The 16922-nt window shown below is 52.6% G+C and overlaps 1 protein-coding gene across 1 annotated transcript in view; it reads right to left on the bottom strand.

Moving 5' to 3' along the window:
* Positions 1-10873, bottom strand: part of LOC140398312 (suppressor of tumorigenicity 14 protein homolog) — a 141272-nt gene extending 130399 nt beyond the window's left edge. The window contains exon 1 of the mRNA XM_072486861.1: positions 10733-10873. Within this exon, the coding sequence (XP_072342962.1) occupies positions 10733-10771 (39 nt within the window). The 5' untranslated portion in view covers positions 10772-10873. The remainder of the gene's footprint in view (positions 1-10732) is intronic.
* Positions 10874-16922: the final 6049 nt, after the last annotated feature.

Below are 16922 nucleotides of genomic sequence, written 5' to 3'. Positions count from 1 at the left end.
TATTGTTAAATGTTGTTTGATACAATCCTGTGAAGCACCTTCCGACATTTTATTACTTTAAAGGCACGACATATGTACAAGTTTTGTTGCCATTGTTGCAAATCATAACCCCAGGGTCCCCCAGGAGAAACTGCCATTTAGGAGCCATAACCTGATTAGAGTCAGTGCCAGCTTTGGTAATAACAGAACATAGAACATAGAAAATACAGCACAGAACAGGCCCTTCGGCCCACGATGTTGTGCCGAACCTTTGTCCTAGATTAATCATAGATTATCATTGAATTTACAGTGCAGAAGGAGGCCATTCGGCCCTTTGAGTCTGCACCGGCTCTTGGAAAGAGCACCCTACCCAAACTCAACACCTTCACCCAACACCAAGGGCAATTTGGACATTAAGGGCAATTTATCATTGGCCAATTCACCTAAGCTGCACATCTTTGGATTGTGGGAGGAAACCGGAGCACCCGGAGGAAACCCACGCAGACACGGGGAGGACGTGCAGACTCCGCACAGTCAGTGACCCAAGCCGGAATCGAAACTGGGACCCTGGAGCTGTGAAGCAATTGTGCTATCCACAATGCTACCGTGCTGCCCTTGAGAACAAATAAATCTACACTATATCATTTAACCGTAATCCATGTACCTATCCAATAGCTGCTTGAAGGTCCCTAATGTTTAAGGGGCCGTTCCTGCCGGCTGGGAGTGAATTCAGGTATCTGCAGGTTAGGGACTTTGCGCAAAATGTCTGAAGGGAATTCCCTAGGTTGCCGGGATGCACCGTGCTGGTGCGACTGTAGCTTCCGGATGTGGGAGGGAGGGAAGAATTGGGGATATATATATACACACACACACACACACACGTGGCTAGGGGAGCAGGGAGGCGAGCGGGTGGTGAAGATCAAGGAGAAATAGGAAGCGGAGTTGGGAGGGGAAATCAATTGGGGAGTATGGAGTGAGGCACTGCGAAGGGTAAACGGGACCTCCTCTTGTGCAAGGATGAGCCTGATACAGTTTAAGGTGTGCACAGGGTGCATATGACTCAGGCGAGAATGAGTGGGTTCTTTCAGAGGGTAGCAGATGAGTGTCAGAGGTGTGGGTGGGGGCCAGCGAATCACGTGCACATGTTTTGGGGTTGTGAAAAATTGGGAAGATTCTGGGCGGGAGTATTCGTGGTCTCAGCCAGGATAGTGGAGGAGGTGGTGGACCCAGACCCTTTGGTGGCGATATTTGTGGTTTCTGAGAAACTGGAGCTCATGGAGAGGAGGAAGGCCTCTCTGATTGCACGGCAACGGATTTTGCTGGAGTGGCGGTCAACATCGTCACTGGGGGGTAGCAGCTTGGTTGGGTGACCTGTACGACTTCCTGCGGTTGGAGAAGATAAAATATGAGATAAGGGGCTCTACAGAGGCTTTTGAGAAAAGGTGGGGGATTTTTGTGACCGTGTTCGAGGAGCTGTTCATTGCCGGGGGGGGGGGGATCTGTACAGACTGTACTGTTGATTGCTGGGAAGTATGTTTTCCGGGGTGCTCATTTGCTGTAACCGGTTTTGAGACATGTTTGTAATAAAATACATTTTTTTTTTAAGAGAAGGGGCCGTTCCTAACTTTGTTTTCTTGAACGACACTGGGTTTGTGAAAGGGGTGTCTATCAATGGAAAAGTACTTTTTAAAAATGAATTTCCTTCATGTGGGTATGCAATCGCTGACTAGGCCAGCATTTATAGTCCATCCCTAATTGCCCTGGAGGAGGTGGTGAGACACTTTCTTGTATTGCTGCTGTCCACCCAGTGTAGGTAGGGCCTGTTTGACCCAGTGACAGGGAACGGAACATCAATATATTTCCAAGTCAGGATGGTGAGTGACTTGAAGGGGGACGTCCAAGTGGTGGTGTTCCCGGGTATCTGCTGCTCTTGTCTTTCTCAGTGGTAGAGGTCACTGGTTTGTAAGGTGCTGTCGAAGGAGCCTATGTGAGTTGCTGTAGTGCAGTTTGTAGATGGTACACACGGCTACCACTAAGTGAGTGTTTAAGGTGGTGCAAGGGGTGCCAATCAAGCGGGGCGCCAATCAAGCGGGGCTGCTTTGTTCTGGATGGTGTCGAGCTTCTCGAATGTTGTTGGAGCAGCACTTATCCAGGTGTTCGTGACCATAATTCAGAAAAAAAAAGCTCCTCTCGCCACAGCTGCTGCCAAGCCTGCTGCAGTTTTCCAACGTTGTGTTTTTATTTCAGTTAGATTTAGTTATAGACACAGACCAAGAGTAATTTTAACTAGGGAAAGGCCAATTTTAAAAAGCTCAGACATGACTGAGGAAACACCTATTTGAAACTCAGCAAACGTCAGAATATTGGGAGGCATTCGAAGAGGAGATGCAGAAGATTCAAAAGAAAAACATACTCACAGAGAAAGTGTGTGAGATTCTCAAATCTGTACACACCATGTCAATCTGTGCACTGGGTAGGATAAGACTAATATCTGAACCGTCAGTACTGCAGAAAGCCCAGGAGTATTGAAAGTTGGGGATGAAATTTTTTTAAAACAGCAAAGAGGGCATGAAAAAATATAAGCAAATAAAAACAGGCAAACCAACATTGATAAGTACATCATGGAACAGTTGGGCCAAGTGGCATTGGAGGTGCCATGATCCATGATTCTCAATGAATACTTTGTATCTATCTTCCTTAAAGATTGTAGAAAGGATATTATTAAACTAGAAAGACTGCAGAAAAGATTTACTAGGATGCTACCAAAATGTTTGAGTTATAAGGAGAAGCTGGATAAACTGGGGCTTTTTTCCCTGGAGCGTAGGAGGCTTAGGTGATCTTATAGAGGTCTATAAAATAATGAGGGGCATAGATAAGGTAGATAGTCAACATCTTTTCCCAAAGATGGGGAGTCGAAATCTAGAGGGCATAGGTTTAAGGTGAGAGGGGAGAGATACAAAAGGGTCCAGAGGGGCAATTTTTTCACAGAAGGTGATGAGTATCTGAAACGAGAGGAGACACACCTCCATGTGAAGGACCAGGTTAGGTGGGTTGGGCAGGTTTTTCACTCGGGGGTTTGATTCAAAATCGAGGGGTATGGCGATTTTAATGAGCAATAAAAATGGGATTCGAGAGTGTAAAGGATGTGAGGGATCCAGGTGGGAGATATGTGATTGTGAGTGGGGTATTGGAAGGGACACCGGTATTGTTGGTAAATGTGTATTATGCCCCAAATTGGGATGATGTGGGTTTTATGAGGGGGTTGCTGGCAGCAGTCCCAGATTCGGCCACGTACCAGTTGATCACGGGAGATTTTAACTATGTCTTGGAGCCGATGGTGGATAGATCGAGCCCCAGGTCAATGGGTAGGGTACAAATGGCAAGGGAGCTGGGGGGGGGGGGTTTATGGAGAGGATGGGTATGGTGGATCCAGGGCACTATCAGAACCCTGGGGGGTGTATTCCTTCTTTTCACATGTCTATAAGGTGTATTCGAGGATTGATTACTTTGTAGTGAGTCGGGAGATTTTGATTGGGGTGGAGGGGGCAGAGTATGCGGGGATAGTTATCTCGGACCATGCACCCCACTGGCTGGATATTCGGTTCAGTATGGGACGGGAGCAGAGACCGGGGTAGAGGTTTGACTAGGGGTTGCTGGCGGATGGAGGTTTTTGTGAAAAGGTGCGGTTGGCGATTAGGGATTATGTGGAGTTCAATCAGAATGGGGAGGTGTCGGCGGGCATTTTTTGAGAAGCATTGAAGGCAGTGGTCCGGGGAGAAATTCTCATTTATGGTTCGTGCGAATAAGGAAAGGAGGGCGGAACATGACCGTCTAGTGAGCAAGATAGTGGAGGTGGACAGGGAATATTCGAGGGTGCCCACCGTGGACGGATTGGCGAGGAGGAAAAAGTTGCAGGGGCAATTTGACAGGCTGACAACGGGGAGGGCGGTAGGGCAACTGCGCAGGGCAAAGGGGGTGCAATACAAGTATGGGGAGAAGGCGAGCCGCATGCTGGCACACTAGCGGAGGCTTTTAAAAAGGCATTTAAACAGCTATGTGGGAAAGATGGGTCTAGAGGATATGGGCCAAATGCAGGCAATTCAAACTAGTTTAGTGGTAAAAACTGGGGGCATGGACAAGTTGGGCCAAAGGGCCTGTTTTTATACTGTGAACCTCTATGACTCGATGTAGTTAAGGGGGAGCAGAGTGAAATATTGAATGTAATAAGCATAACGAGACAAAATAGTCAGAGGGTTTAGAAACTTTAAAAAGATAAACCACTGCGTGTGGAGTTTGCACATTCTCCCCATGTCTGCATGGGTCTCACCTCCACAACCCAAAGATGTACAGGGTAGGTGAATTCGCCACTCTAGATTGCACCTTAATTGGAAACAAAAAAATAAACCATTTTGCCTCTTGACAGCTTTGAAAACAAGGGTAAAAATAGCAAAGGTTCTGGCATTCATTACCCATCCTCTCTACAGAGGACTAGAGGAATGTGCAGTGGCTTAGATGGCTAAAGCGCATGTCCGGAGTTTGAATCTCAGCAGTGCCTTCATTCTTATGGGCGGTAAGATAGCACAGTGGTTAGCACTGTTGCATCACAGCACCAGGGACGTGGGTTTGATTCCTGCTTGAATCAGTGTCTGTGCGGTGTCTGCACATTCTCCCTATGTCTGCGTGGGTTTCCTCCAGGTGCTCCGGTTCCCTCCCACAAGTCCCGAAGGACGTGCTTGTTAGGGGAATTGGACATTCTGAATTCTCCCCTCAGTGCACCCGAACAGGTGCCAGAATGTTGCAACTATTGGATTTTCACAGTAACTTTATTGCAGTGTTAATGTAAACCTATTTGTGACACAAATAAAAAATAATTTTTACCACTGTTCATGACAATTTGGCTGTGGACCTGAATTCATTGACCTGGGGACCTGTAAACCAACCTGAGCAGCAGCAAGTGGGCCCTGACCAGTCCATTCAAAGAAGGAAAAGACAAAATATTGCCTCTGTTTTTTAAATGCTTGTTATAAAAGCAGCATGGTGGCACAGTAGGTGGAACTGCTGCCTCACAGCACCAGGGATCAGGGTTCAATTCCGGCTTTGGGTTACTGCCTGTGTGATGTTTGCATGTTCTCCCACTGTCTGCTTGGGTTTCCTCCAGTTTCCTCCCACAGTCCAAAGATGTGCAGGTTAGGTGGATTGGCATACCAAGTTGCCCCTTAGTGTCCAAAAATGTGGTTAGGTGGGGTTACGGGGTGGGCGGGTAGGGGGAGTGAACCTAAGTAGGGTACTCTTTCAGGGGTCAGTGCAGATTCCAAGGAGGCCATTCAGCCGATTAGGAATACTATGCTTCTTCTATGGAACAGAGCGCAATTCCCAGTCCTTGTCCAAAAGTAGCTGGTTACTCATTTTAATTCAACTAAATGTAACCTTCCCCCGCACTCTCAAAATAACTGCAACAAATTTACAATGATGCAAACCAACCCAGGAAAACCACTGGGCGTCAACAGCGTAACCATCCCAGTACAACATCTGACTCATCAATTCACAGGGGAGGAGTGAGGACAGACTAAAGAAGGACAGAAAATAACAATAAATGGCTTCAATACTTTGAAAATAGCTATAACAAGAAAAGCCAAGATCATTCACAGGATGGGAGATGCTAACGCACAGGAATATTCTTGTTCATAAACTTTACGGTTTCTACTACCTCTTGAGTGATGGGAACTGGCTGAATGATAGAAAGCAGTGGGTGTTTGTGAAGTTGAGGAGTGGCATGTTGACAGGTTACTTAAAGATTGGTCCTGGATTCCTACAGTTTCTTCACTAACCACTAGTCCAAAGATGTGCAGGTTAGGTGGATTGGCCATGCTAAATTGCCCTTAAGTGTCCAAAATTGCCCTTAGTGTTGGGTGGGGCTACTGGATAGCGCCGTAAAGAAGCCTACAGTGTGTTAGCGTTTATTAACAGGATGCTGGAGTTAAGAGCTGTGGGGTTATGCTGCAACTGTACAGGACCCTGGTGAGACCACATTTGGAGTATTGTGTGGAGTTCTGGTCACCTCATTATAGGAAGGATGTGGGAGCATTGGAAAGGGTGCAAAGGAGATTTACCAGGATGCTGCCTGGATTGGAGGGTAGGTCTTATGAGGAAAGGTTGAGGGAGCTAGGGCTTTTCTCATTGGAGCGAAGGAGGATGAGAGGCAACTTAATAGAGGTTTATAAAGATGATGAGGGGGATAGGTAGAGTGGACGTTCAGAGACTATTTCCTCGGGTGGATGTAGCTGTTACAAGGGGGCATAACTATAAGGTTCGGGGTAAGAGATATAGGAGGGGTGTCCGAGGTAGGTTCTTTACTCAGAGAGTGGTTAGAGTGTGGAATGGACTGCCTGCTGTGATAGTGGAATGGACTGCCCGCTGTGATAGTGGAGTCGGACACTTTAGGAACTTTCAAGCAGTTATTGGATAGGTACATGGAGCACACCAGAACGACAGGGAGTGGGATAGCTTGATCTTGGTTTCGGACAAAGCTCGGCACAACATCGAGCGCCGAAGGGCCTGTTCTGTGCTGTTCTATGGGTTATGGGGATGGGGTAGAGGTGTGGGCTTGGGTAGGGTGCTCTTTCCAAGAGCCAGTACAGACTCGATGGGCCGAATGGCCTCCTTCTGCACTGTAAATTCTATGATTTTATAACCACTTGGATTTAAGTGGTTTTTACAGTTGTATAGGACTTTGGTTAGGCCACATTTGGAATACTGCGTGCAGTTCTGGTCGCCACATTACCAGAAGGATGTGGATGCTTTAGAGAGGGTGCAGAGGAGGTTTACCAGGATGTTGCCTGGTATGGAGGGTGCTAGCTATGAAGAAAAGTTGAGTAGATTAGGATTGTTTTCGTTGGAAAGACGGAGATTGAGGTGGTACCTGATTGCGGTCTACAAAATTATGAGAGGTATGGGCAGGGTGGATAGCAACAAGCTTTTTCCAAGAGTGGGGGTGTCAATTACAAGGGGTCACGATTTCAAGGTGAGAGGGGAAAAGTTTAAGGGAGATTTGCGTGGAAAGTTTATTACGGAGAGGGTGTTGGGTGCCTGGAACGCCTTGCCAGCGGAGGTGGTAGAGGCGGGCACGATAGCATCATTTAAGATGCATCTAGACAGATATATGAATGGGCGGGGAACAGAGGGAAGTAGATCCTTGGAAAATAGAAGACAGGTTTAGATAAAGGATCTGGATCGGCGCAGGCTGGCAGGGCCGAAGATCCTGTTCCTGTGCTGTAATTTTCTTTTCTTTTCTTTCTTTCTTTCTTTCTTAAAGACTCAATGAAAAACCAACATGCAAATAATAACAATTTAAGAGCAGGCATTGATGTGAGACAGCAGCTCTGGACCAAAGTGGAGATGGACAGAATATACCCTAAAGCACAGCATTAGCAATGAGATAGAATATAGACATGAGAAAAGTGGAATGGCAAAATGAAGAAACACATCTGGGCAGCACGGTGACACAGTGGTTAGCACTGCTACCTCACACTGCCAGGAACCTAGGTTCAATTCTGGCCTTGGGTGACTGTGTGAGGATTTCCTCTGGGTGCTCCGGTTTCCTCTGACAGGCCAAAGATATGCAGATTAGGTGGATTGGCCATGTTAAATTGCCCGTTAAGTGTTCAAAGGTTAGGTGAGGTATGGGGATTGGGCGTAGGTAGGGTGCGGGATGGTGCAGACCCGCTGGGCCGAATGGCCTCCTTCTGCACTGTAGGAATTCTGTAATTCTATTCTATGATCTGAGAATTTGTAGGTTGTAGCGATCAAAACAATGACACAAGCAAACAGTAAAGCTCACACCAGAGGACACAGAAATCCCACAATGCTGTTGTCAACCTCAAGCACCACAGAAGGTTCCATGAACAGCCATGCTGTTAGGTGAATTGGGACATTCTGAATTCTCCCTGTGTACCCGAACAGGCGTCGGAATGTGGCAACTAGGAGATTTTCATTGCAGTTTTAATGTAAGCCTACTTGTGACAATAAAGATTATTATTATTAGTGTCTATGGGATCCTGCTGTGCACAAATAGGCTGTTATGTTCCCTATATTTAAAACAAAATACTTAATTCAGTGAGCATAGCTTTGTTGCGACACGTTGGATATAATGAAAAACATTTTTCTTGTTCCTTATTAGGTTTCAAACCCTCTAATAATAATAATCTTTATTGTCAGGCTTATATTAACACTGCCATGAAGTTACTGTGAAAAGCCCCTAGTCGCCACATTCCAGCGCCTGTTCGGATACACCAAGGGAGAATTCAGAATGTCCAAATTATCTAACAGCATGTCTTTCGGGACTGTGGGAGGAAATCGGAGCACCCGGAGGAAACCCACACAGTCACGGGGAGAACGTGTAGACTCCGCCCAGGCAGTGACCCAAGCTGGGAATCAAACCTAGGATAGTGGCGCTGTGAAGCAGCAGTGCTAACCACTGTGCTACAGTTTCTCTATCCTTCACCTTTCCTGTAACTCAACCCCTCCCTTCCCAGATCCTTAAAATCCATGATTCACCACCTCACTCTGTCTTCCCCTCCTTTCCGAAATCTCCATGCTTTTAAAGTTAAGAATTCTGTGCTTCATCACACCTCTGACTCTATTTCAGCTTCAACCGTGTCCTTTACCTTGTATTCCAAATAATAGAAACAGTGTAACCCAGGGGCTCACAGTAGTCAAGCTTCTGAACAAAAGATTTCAGATACTGATTCTGAGCAAAAAGTGCAAAGCAGCATCCTTTCCAGGATGGGTTACACATGTCATCGCTATCCATCATCAAGAGCAGCTAACAAAACATAACACCAAAATGAGACGGCCCTCTCACAATTACTTTCTTTCAAGCATTACAAACCTGGATATCCCCCAAAAATCTGTCACACTCTCAATATCCGCCATTATGGTTTCCCGCCCAATCAGCAGTCACAGGAGCTCATTATTTGGGAAATGTTACCCAGAACACATCACTACCAGGTACTAAGCAACAAGAAGTGACGGCCAGGGCTCCCACACTCAAAACCTTTACCTTTATGTAACAGAGGTTATCATTTGAAACAGTCAGAGCAGCCTGCCTCACCCTCTCGGAGCAATGTCAACTACAGATCACGTTCTGAAGAGACACATGCCAATAAACCACACCTGTGACTGGATACCGTCAGTGACTGCTAAATCTGTACCAAATGGTGATAACACACAAAAGACAATCCCCCTGGTTCACAAACTTCAACCAGAGTCCTCCAATATCAAAGGGTACAGCAGGAGGTGGAATACAGCTGTTATTATAAACCCAGCACTCTATACCACATTTATCATTCCATAGCCACTGGACCTGATGAACAGAATGGTATAATTGGAGATTCTGTCCATCTTTTACAATGAGTAATAGTGGGATTAACTAAACTATGATCAGTCAGAGAGTTTCCTGTAACATTAACTAGTGGAATAATGGAATTTTATATCTAGTTGCAATGCAGAGCAGATTCCACACCGATAGCAGGTTATGGACACTACGCTCCAGAGAAGAGACTGGCACAGGCTTGGCTGCTGGTCACAATTACTCATTCATAACGTCATACACTGTGACTCAATAACATACCTCACTCAGAGGTTTCTGTTTCTACATGACGTGTACAGCACCTTTCACAACCACTATGTTCTACTTTAGAAAGAGAATCATCATTGTGATGTAGCAAACATGGCAGCCAAACCGATAAACAGCAATGTTACACTGACCAGATCATCCATTTCAGTGATACTGGTTATGGGGTAAATAATAACTAGACCACCAGGAAGACTCGCTTGCTCGCATAGTGCCATGGTTTCTTTTATATTAATCATTGAATCCCTACAGTGCAGGAGGCCATTCAGCGCATTGAGTCTGTGCCGACCCTCCAAAGGAGCATTCTACCTCGGCCCACTACCCCACCCTATTCCCATAACGCCACCTAACCTGCACATCTTTGAGGCAGACAGTATTTGGTTTAACATCTCATCTGAAAGGCGGTAAGAGTGTGGAGTTTCCTCAGTACTGGGAGTGTCAGCCTACATTTTGTGCTCAAGTCTCTGGCATGGGAATCTTCTGACTCAAGAAGCAAACCTTCTACCAACTGATCCAAGGCTAAGTAAATAGCCAGCTCCACGTTCTCAAAAATGATTTCTCCAGATCAGAACCAATGATTGTAACATAGTGAGAGAATATCAGTTACCTGTGGATTCTAATCAAATCCCAGTTAGACAGTTTGGCCACCATAACACCTGCCCCAACTCTCTTTAGAACAGGATTCCAAATTCATTTTAAAAAGTCTCCCAGCTGAGTGCATCATCTGGAAGAAAACTTTTAAACTTGCCATCGCCGAGTTGAGCGCTTACACCACATAAAATAGGAAATAAGACAAAGTGACCTGGAGCTGGGGGTTCCCCACACTGTTCCTTACAGCACCAGACCTGTGCCACTGCCTATTTGAACCATTTTTGTTAAACTTGTGTCTCGTCCAATGTCAACACAAACTCAAGTCAAGAAAAGTCCTCGATCCTCAGCGAGCTCCACAATACGAAGTTCAACCATCCCAAACCTGGTTAACATTTAGCTACTGAAGGTCTCTGTTAAAAATTAACATGTAGAGTTTGAATTTATACCCGGAACATGGCGGAAAGAGGAGGGGGGGGGGGGGGGGGTTAGAGAGGGTGGAAAGGAGGAATAAAAACCAATCTCGAGACTTACATCCCTCTTGGGGTCGAATTTAAGGCTGGATTCTATCATGTTAAGGCGGGGTTGGGCTCAGTCCCGGAGAAGCTGCTTTCTCTCAGCCAGGTACAACTATTGTGACAGGAAATACCTGCGAGCCGCCCCGCCCCTCACCTGGACCGGGAGGGACCATTTCCTCTGCAGGCAGAGCTTCAGTTTGGCATTTCCGCATGAATGAGGCTAAGAGCCTCCGTGGAGAGGGATTTGAAGCGGGTGAGAGACCCCCCACCTCCCCCCGGGAGAGGGTGTTCTGTTCCCCCCCCCCCCTCCACCCTGGGAGAGGGTGTTCTGTTCCCCCCCCCCTCCACCCCGGGAGAGGGTGTTCTGTCCCCCTCCCCCCGGGAGAGGGTGTTCTGTCCCCCCCACCCCGGGGAGGGTATTCTGTGTGCTCCACCCCGGGAGAGGGTGTTCTGTCCCCTTCCACCCTGGGAGAGGGTGTTCTGTCCCCTTCCACCCTGGGAGAGGGTGTTCTGTCCCCTTCCACCCTGGGAGAGGGTGTTCTGTCCCCCTCCACCCTGGGAGAGGGTGTTCTGTCCCCCCCCCCCCCCCTCCACCCCGGGGAGGGTATTCTGTGTGCTCCACCCCGGGAGAGGGTGTTCTGTCCCCTTCCACCCTGGGAGAGGGTGTTCTGTCCCCTTCCACCCTGGGAGAGGGTGTTCTGTCCCCTTCCACCCTGGGAGAGGGTGTTCTGTCCCCCTCCCCCCGGGAGAGGGTGTTCTGTCCCCCTCCCCCCGGGAGAGGGTGTTCTGTCCCGCTCTACCCCAGGGAGGGTGTTCTGTCACGCTCTACCCCGGGGAGGGTGTTCTGTCCCCCTCCACCCTGGGAGAGGGTGTTCTGTCCTCCACCCCGGGAGAAGGTGTTCTGTCCCCCTCCACCCTGGGAGAGGGTGTTCTGTCCTCCACCCCGGGAGAAGGTGTTCTGTCCCCCTCCACCCTGGGAGAGGGTGTTCTGTCCTCCACCCCGGGAGAAGGTGTTCTGTCCCCCTCCACCCCGGGAGAAGGTGTTCTGTCCCCCTCAACCCTGGGAGAGGGTGTTCTGTCCCCCTCCACCCTGGGAGAGGGTGTTCTGTCCCCCTCTACCCCGGGAGAGGGTGTTCTGTCCTCCACCCCGGGAGAGGGTGTTCTGTCCCCCTCCACCCCGGGAGAGGGTGTTCTGTCCCCCTCCATCCCGGGAGAGGGTGTTCTGTCCCCCCCGTCCACCCTGGGGAGAGGATGTCCTGTCCCCCTCTACCCCAGGAGAGGGTGTTCTGTCCTGTCCCCCTCCACCCTGGGGAGAGGGTGTTCTGTCCTGTCTCCCTCCACCCCAGGAGAGGGTGTTCTGACCCCCCCTCCACCCTGGGGAGAGGGTGTTCTGCCCTGTCCCCCTCCACCCTGGGGAGGTTGTTCTTTACTCCACCCTGGGGAGAGGGTGTTCTGTCCCCCCCTCCACCCTGGAGTGAGGGTGTTCTGTCCCCCCCTCCACCTCGGGGAGGGTGTTCTGTCCTGTCCCCCCTCCCACCCTGGGGAGAGGGTGTTCTGTTCCCCCTCACCCCCCACCCCGGGAGAGGGTGTTCTGTCCCCCCCCCTCCACCCTGGGGAGAGGGTGTTCCCCCCCCCTCCACCCTGGGGAGAGGGTGTTCCCCCCCCCTCCACCCTGGGGAGAGGGTGTTCCCCCCCCCCTCCACCCTGGGGAGAGGGTGTTCCCCTCCACCCTGAGGAGAGGGTGTTCTCCCCCCCCCCCTCCACCCTGGGGAGAGGGTGTTCTCCCCCCCCCCCTCCACCCTGGGGAGAGGGTGTTCTCCCCCCCCCTCCACCCTAGGAGAGGGTGTTCTCCCACCCCCCTCCGCCCTGGGGAGAGGGTGTTCTCCCCTCCACCCTGAGGAGAGGGTGTTCTCCCCCCCCCCCCTCCACCTTGGGGAGAGGGTGTTCCCCCCCCCCCTCCACCCTGAGGAGAGGGTGTTCTCCCCCCCCCCCTCCACCTTGGGGAGAGGGTGTTCCCCCCCCCCCTCCACCCTGGGGAGAGGGTGTTCTCCTCCCCCTCCACCCTGGGGAGAGGGTGTTCTCCCCCCCCTCCGCCCTGGGGAGAGGGTGTTCTCCCCCCCCCCCCCACCCTGGGGAGAGGGTGTTTCCCCCCCCCCCTCCACCCTGGGGAGAGGGTGTTTGTTTCCCCCCCCCCACCTCCACCCTGGGGAGAAGGTGTTTCTCCCCCACCCCCCCCACCCTGGGGCGAGGGTGTTTCTACCCCCCCCCACCCTCGGGAGAGGGCATCCCCCCCCCCCCCTCCACCCTGGGGAGAGGGCATTCCCCCCCCTCCACCCTGGGGAGAGGGCATTCCCCCCACCATCCACTCTGGGGAGAGGGTGTTCCCCCCCACCATCCACTCTGGGGAGAGGGTGTTTGCCCCCCCCCCCTCCACCCCGGGGAGAGGGTGTTTGCCTCCCCTCCACCCTGGGGAGAGGGTGTCGTCGTCGTCCCCCTCCACCCTGGGGAGAGGGTGTTCTCTCCCCCCTCCCCCTCCACCCTGGGGAGAGGGTGTTCTCCACCCTGGGGAGAGGGTGTTCTCCCCCCCCCCCCACCCTGGGGAGAGGGTGTTCTCCCCCCCCACCCTGGGGAGAGGGTGTTCTCCCCCCCCCCCCACCCTGGGGAGAGGGTGTTCTCCCCCCCCCACCCTGGGGAGAGGGTGTTCTCCCCCCCCCCCACCCTGGGGAGAGGGTGTTCTCCCCCCCTCCACCCTGGTGAGAGGGTGTTCCCCCCCGACTCCCTCCACCGTGGGGAGAGGGTATTCTCTGCCCCCCCTCCACCCTGGGAGAGGGTGTTCTCTGCCTCCACCCCGGAAGAGGGTGTTCTGTCGTCCACCCCGGGAGAGGGTGTTCTGTCCCCCTCCACTCCGGGGAGGGTGTTCTGTCCCCCTCCACCCCGGGAGAGGGTGTTCTGGCCCCCTCCACCCCGGGAGAGGGTGTTCTGGCCCCCTCCACCCCGGGAGAGGGTGTTCTGTCCCCCTACACCCCGGGGAGGGTGTTCTGTCCCCCTCCACCCCGGGAGAGGGTGTTCTGTCCCCCCCCCCCCCCGGGGAGGGTATTCTGTCCCCCCCCCCCCCTCCACCCCGGGAGAGGGTGTTCTGTGCCCCTCCACCCCGGGGAGGGTGTTCTGTCCCCCTCCACCCCGGGAGAGGGTGTTCTGTCCCCCTCCACCCCGGGAGAGGGTGTTCTGTCCTCCACCCCGGGAGAGGGTGTTCTGTCCCCCTCCACCCGGGAGAGGATGTTCTGTCCCCCCCGTCCACCCTGGGGAGAGGATGTCCTGTCCCCCTCTACCCCAGGAGAGGGTGTTCTGTCCTGTCCCCCTCCACCCCGGGGAGGTTGTTCTATACCCCCCCCTCCACCCTGGGGAGAGGGTGTTCTATCCCCCCCTCCACCCTGGGGAGAGTGTGTTCTGTCCCCCCTCCACCCTGGAGTGAGGGTGTTCTGTCCCCCCCTCCACCTCGGGGAGGGTGTTCTGTCCTGTCTCCCTCCACCCTGGGGAGAGGGTGTTCTGTCCCCCCTCCCACCCTGGGGAGAGGGTGTTCTGTTCCCCCTCACCCCCCACCCCGGGAGAGGGTGTTCTGTTCCCCCTCAGCCCCCACCCTGGGAGAGGGTGTTCTGTCACCTCCCCTCCGCCCCGGGAGGGGGTGTTCGGTCCTGATGATCCCCCCCCCCACCCCAGGAGAGGGTGTTCTGACACGCCCCCCTCCACCCTGGGGAAAGGGTTCTGTCCTGTACCCCTCCACCCCTGGAAAGGGTGTTCTGTCCCCCCCTCCACCCCGGGAGAGGGTGTTATGTCCAGCCCCCTCCACCCTGGGGAGAGGGTGTTCCCCCCCCCCCTCCACCCTGAGGAGAGGGTGTTCTCCCCCCCCCCCTCCACCCTGGGGAGAGGGTGTTCTCCCCCCTCCACCCTGGGGAGAGGGTGTTTCCCCCCCCTCCACCCTGGGGAGAGGGTGTTCTCCCCCCCCTCCACCCTGGGGAGAGGGTGTTCTCCCCCCCCCCCCTCCACCCTGGGGAGAGGGTGTTTTCCCCCCCCCCTCCACCCTGGGGAGAGGGTGTTTTCCCCCCCTCCCCCTCCACCCTGGGGAGAGGGTGTTTCCACCCCCCCCTCCACCCTGGGGAGAGGGTGTTTGTTTCCCCCCCCTCCACCCTGGGGAGAGGGTGTTTGTTTTCCCCCCCCCCTCCACCCTGGGGAGAGGGTGTTCTCCCCCCCCCCTCCACCCTGGGGAGAGGGTGTTCTCCCCCCCCTCCACCCTGGGGAGAGGGTGTTTCTCCCCCACCCCCCCCCCACCCTGGGGAGAGGGTGTTTCTCCCCCCCCCCCCACCCAGGGGAGAGGGTGTTCCCCCCCCTCCACCCTGGGGAGAGGGTGTTTCCCCCCCCCCCATCCACTCTGGGGAGAGGGTGTTTGCCCCCCCCTCCACCCTGGGGAGAGGGTGTTCGCCCCCCCTCCACCCTCGGGAGAGGGTGTCGTCGTCGTCCCCCTCCACCCTGGGGAGCGGGTGTTCTCCACCCTGGGGAGAGGGTGTTCTCCCCCCCCCCCACCACCCTGGGGAGAGGGTGTTCCCCCCCGACCCCCTCCACCCTGGGGAGAGGGTGTTTCCCCCCCGACCCCTCCACCGTGGGGAGAGGGTATTCTCTGCCTCCACCCCGGGAGAGGGTGTTCTGTTTCCCCCCCCCCCGTCCACCCCGGGAGAGGGTGTTTTCTCTCTCCCCCCCCCCCCCCCCCCACCCCGGGAGAGGGTGTTCTGTCCCGTCCACCCTGGGGAGAGGATGTTCTGCTCTTCCCCCCCCCCCCCCCCCCGCCCCCCCCCCTATCCTGGGGAGAGGGTGTTTACCGCCCCCTCTCAGCCTGGGAAGCTGGACGAGAGGGTGTTTCCCCCAGCTTAGGGAGAGGGTGTTCTGTTCCCCCCTCTTCCCTGGGGAGAGGGGGTCCAGTACCCTCCCCACTCCACCCCATTATCAAATTGCTTCTAGGTCTCTGATTTCTCCACATTAGTGAGAGGGAGCTAAGGTTAACAAAGAAAATTCTGTGGGACATGGTTTGGGGGGGGGGGGGGGGGGGGGTGAAAGGGGATTCACCCTCTGGAAGTTAGGAGTCCATGAGCTGGGCTTCCTGACCGTGTGGAATGTTCCCACCTGTTTGATAAAAGGAACAAAGCGCAGCTGCAATGCCTCACATAGTTCAATAATTCAGAGCCAATGCCTTGATTTAACCGTGATGAAGCATCACCTCTTGGCTGAGCATATAGAATTGCACAGGATATACAGCACAGAAACAGGCCATCCAGCTGGTGTGTATGTCCCACTCCAGCCTCTCACCTGTTCTCATCTAAACTATCACTGTAACGCTCTATTCCCTTCTCCCTCGCATACTTGTCCCCTTCTTAAATGCATCTATGTTACTAACTTCATCCACTTTCTGTGCTCATGAGTTCCATACTCTCAGCATCCTCTGGGTAAATAGATTTCTTCTGAATTCCCAATTGGATTTCCTGATGACTATCTTACACTGCTGACCTCTTCTGCTCTTACAGACAAAAGGAAACATTCTCTCTAAATCCATTTGATTAAAATTTTCATAACCTCAAACCTTATTATTATTACATCTCAGCCTTTTTCGTGGACAGACAGTCTGATAGGTACTGTGTGTGCCTCTTCAGTATCTCTACATCCTCTTTATAAAATGGTGACCAGAATTACACACAGTTCTCCAAGTGTGGTCAAACAAATGTTCAACACCGGTTTAGCATAACTTCCCTACTTTTCAATTCTGTTCTTCTAGAAATCAAGTCTGGTGCTTGAACATAGAACAGTACAGCACACAACAGATCCTTCAGCCCTCGATGTTGTGCCGAGCATTGGCTGAAACCAAGATCAAGCTATCCCACTCCCTGTCATTCTGGTGTGCTCCATGTGCCTATCCAATAACTGCTTGAAAGTTCCTAAAGTGTCCGACTCTACTATCACAGCAGGCAGTCCATTCCACACCCGAACCACTCTCTGAGTAAAGAACCTACCCCGGACATCCCTCCTAGATCTCCCACCCTGAATCTTATAGTTATGCCCCCTTGTAACAGCTACATCCACCCAAGGAAATAGTCTCTGAACATCCATTCTATCTATCCCCCTCATTATCTTATAAACCTCCAATAAGTCACCTCTCATCCTCC

This window comes from Scyliorhinus torazame, chromosome 21 (assembly GCF_047496885.1).
Source record: "Scyliorhinus torazame isolate Kashiwa2021f chromosome 21, sScyTor2.1, whole genome shotgun sequence".
In the NCBI taxonomy this organism is placed as follows: domain Eukaryota; kingdom Metazoa; phylum Chordata; class Chondrichthyes; order Carcharhiniformes; family Scyliorhinidae; genus Scyliorhinus; species Scyliorhinus torazame.
The sequence above is the reverse complement of the archived record's forward strand: the minus strand, read 5'-3'. Positions and strand labels throughout refer to the sequence as shown.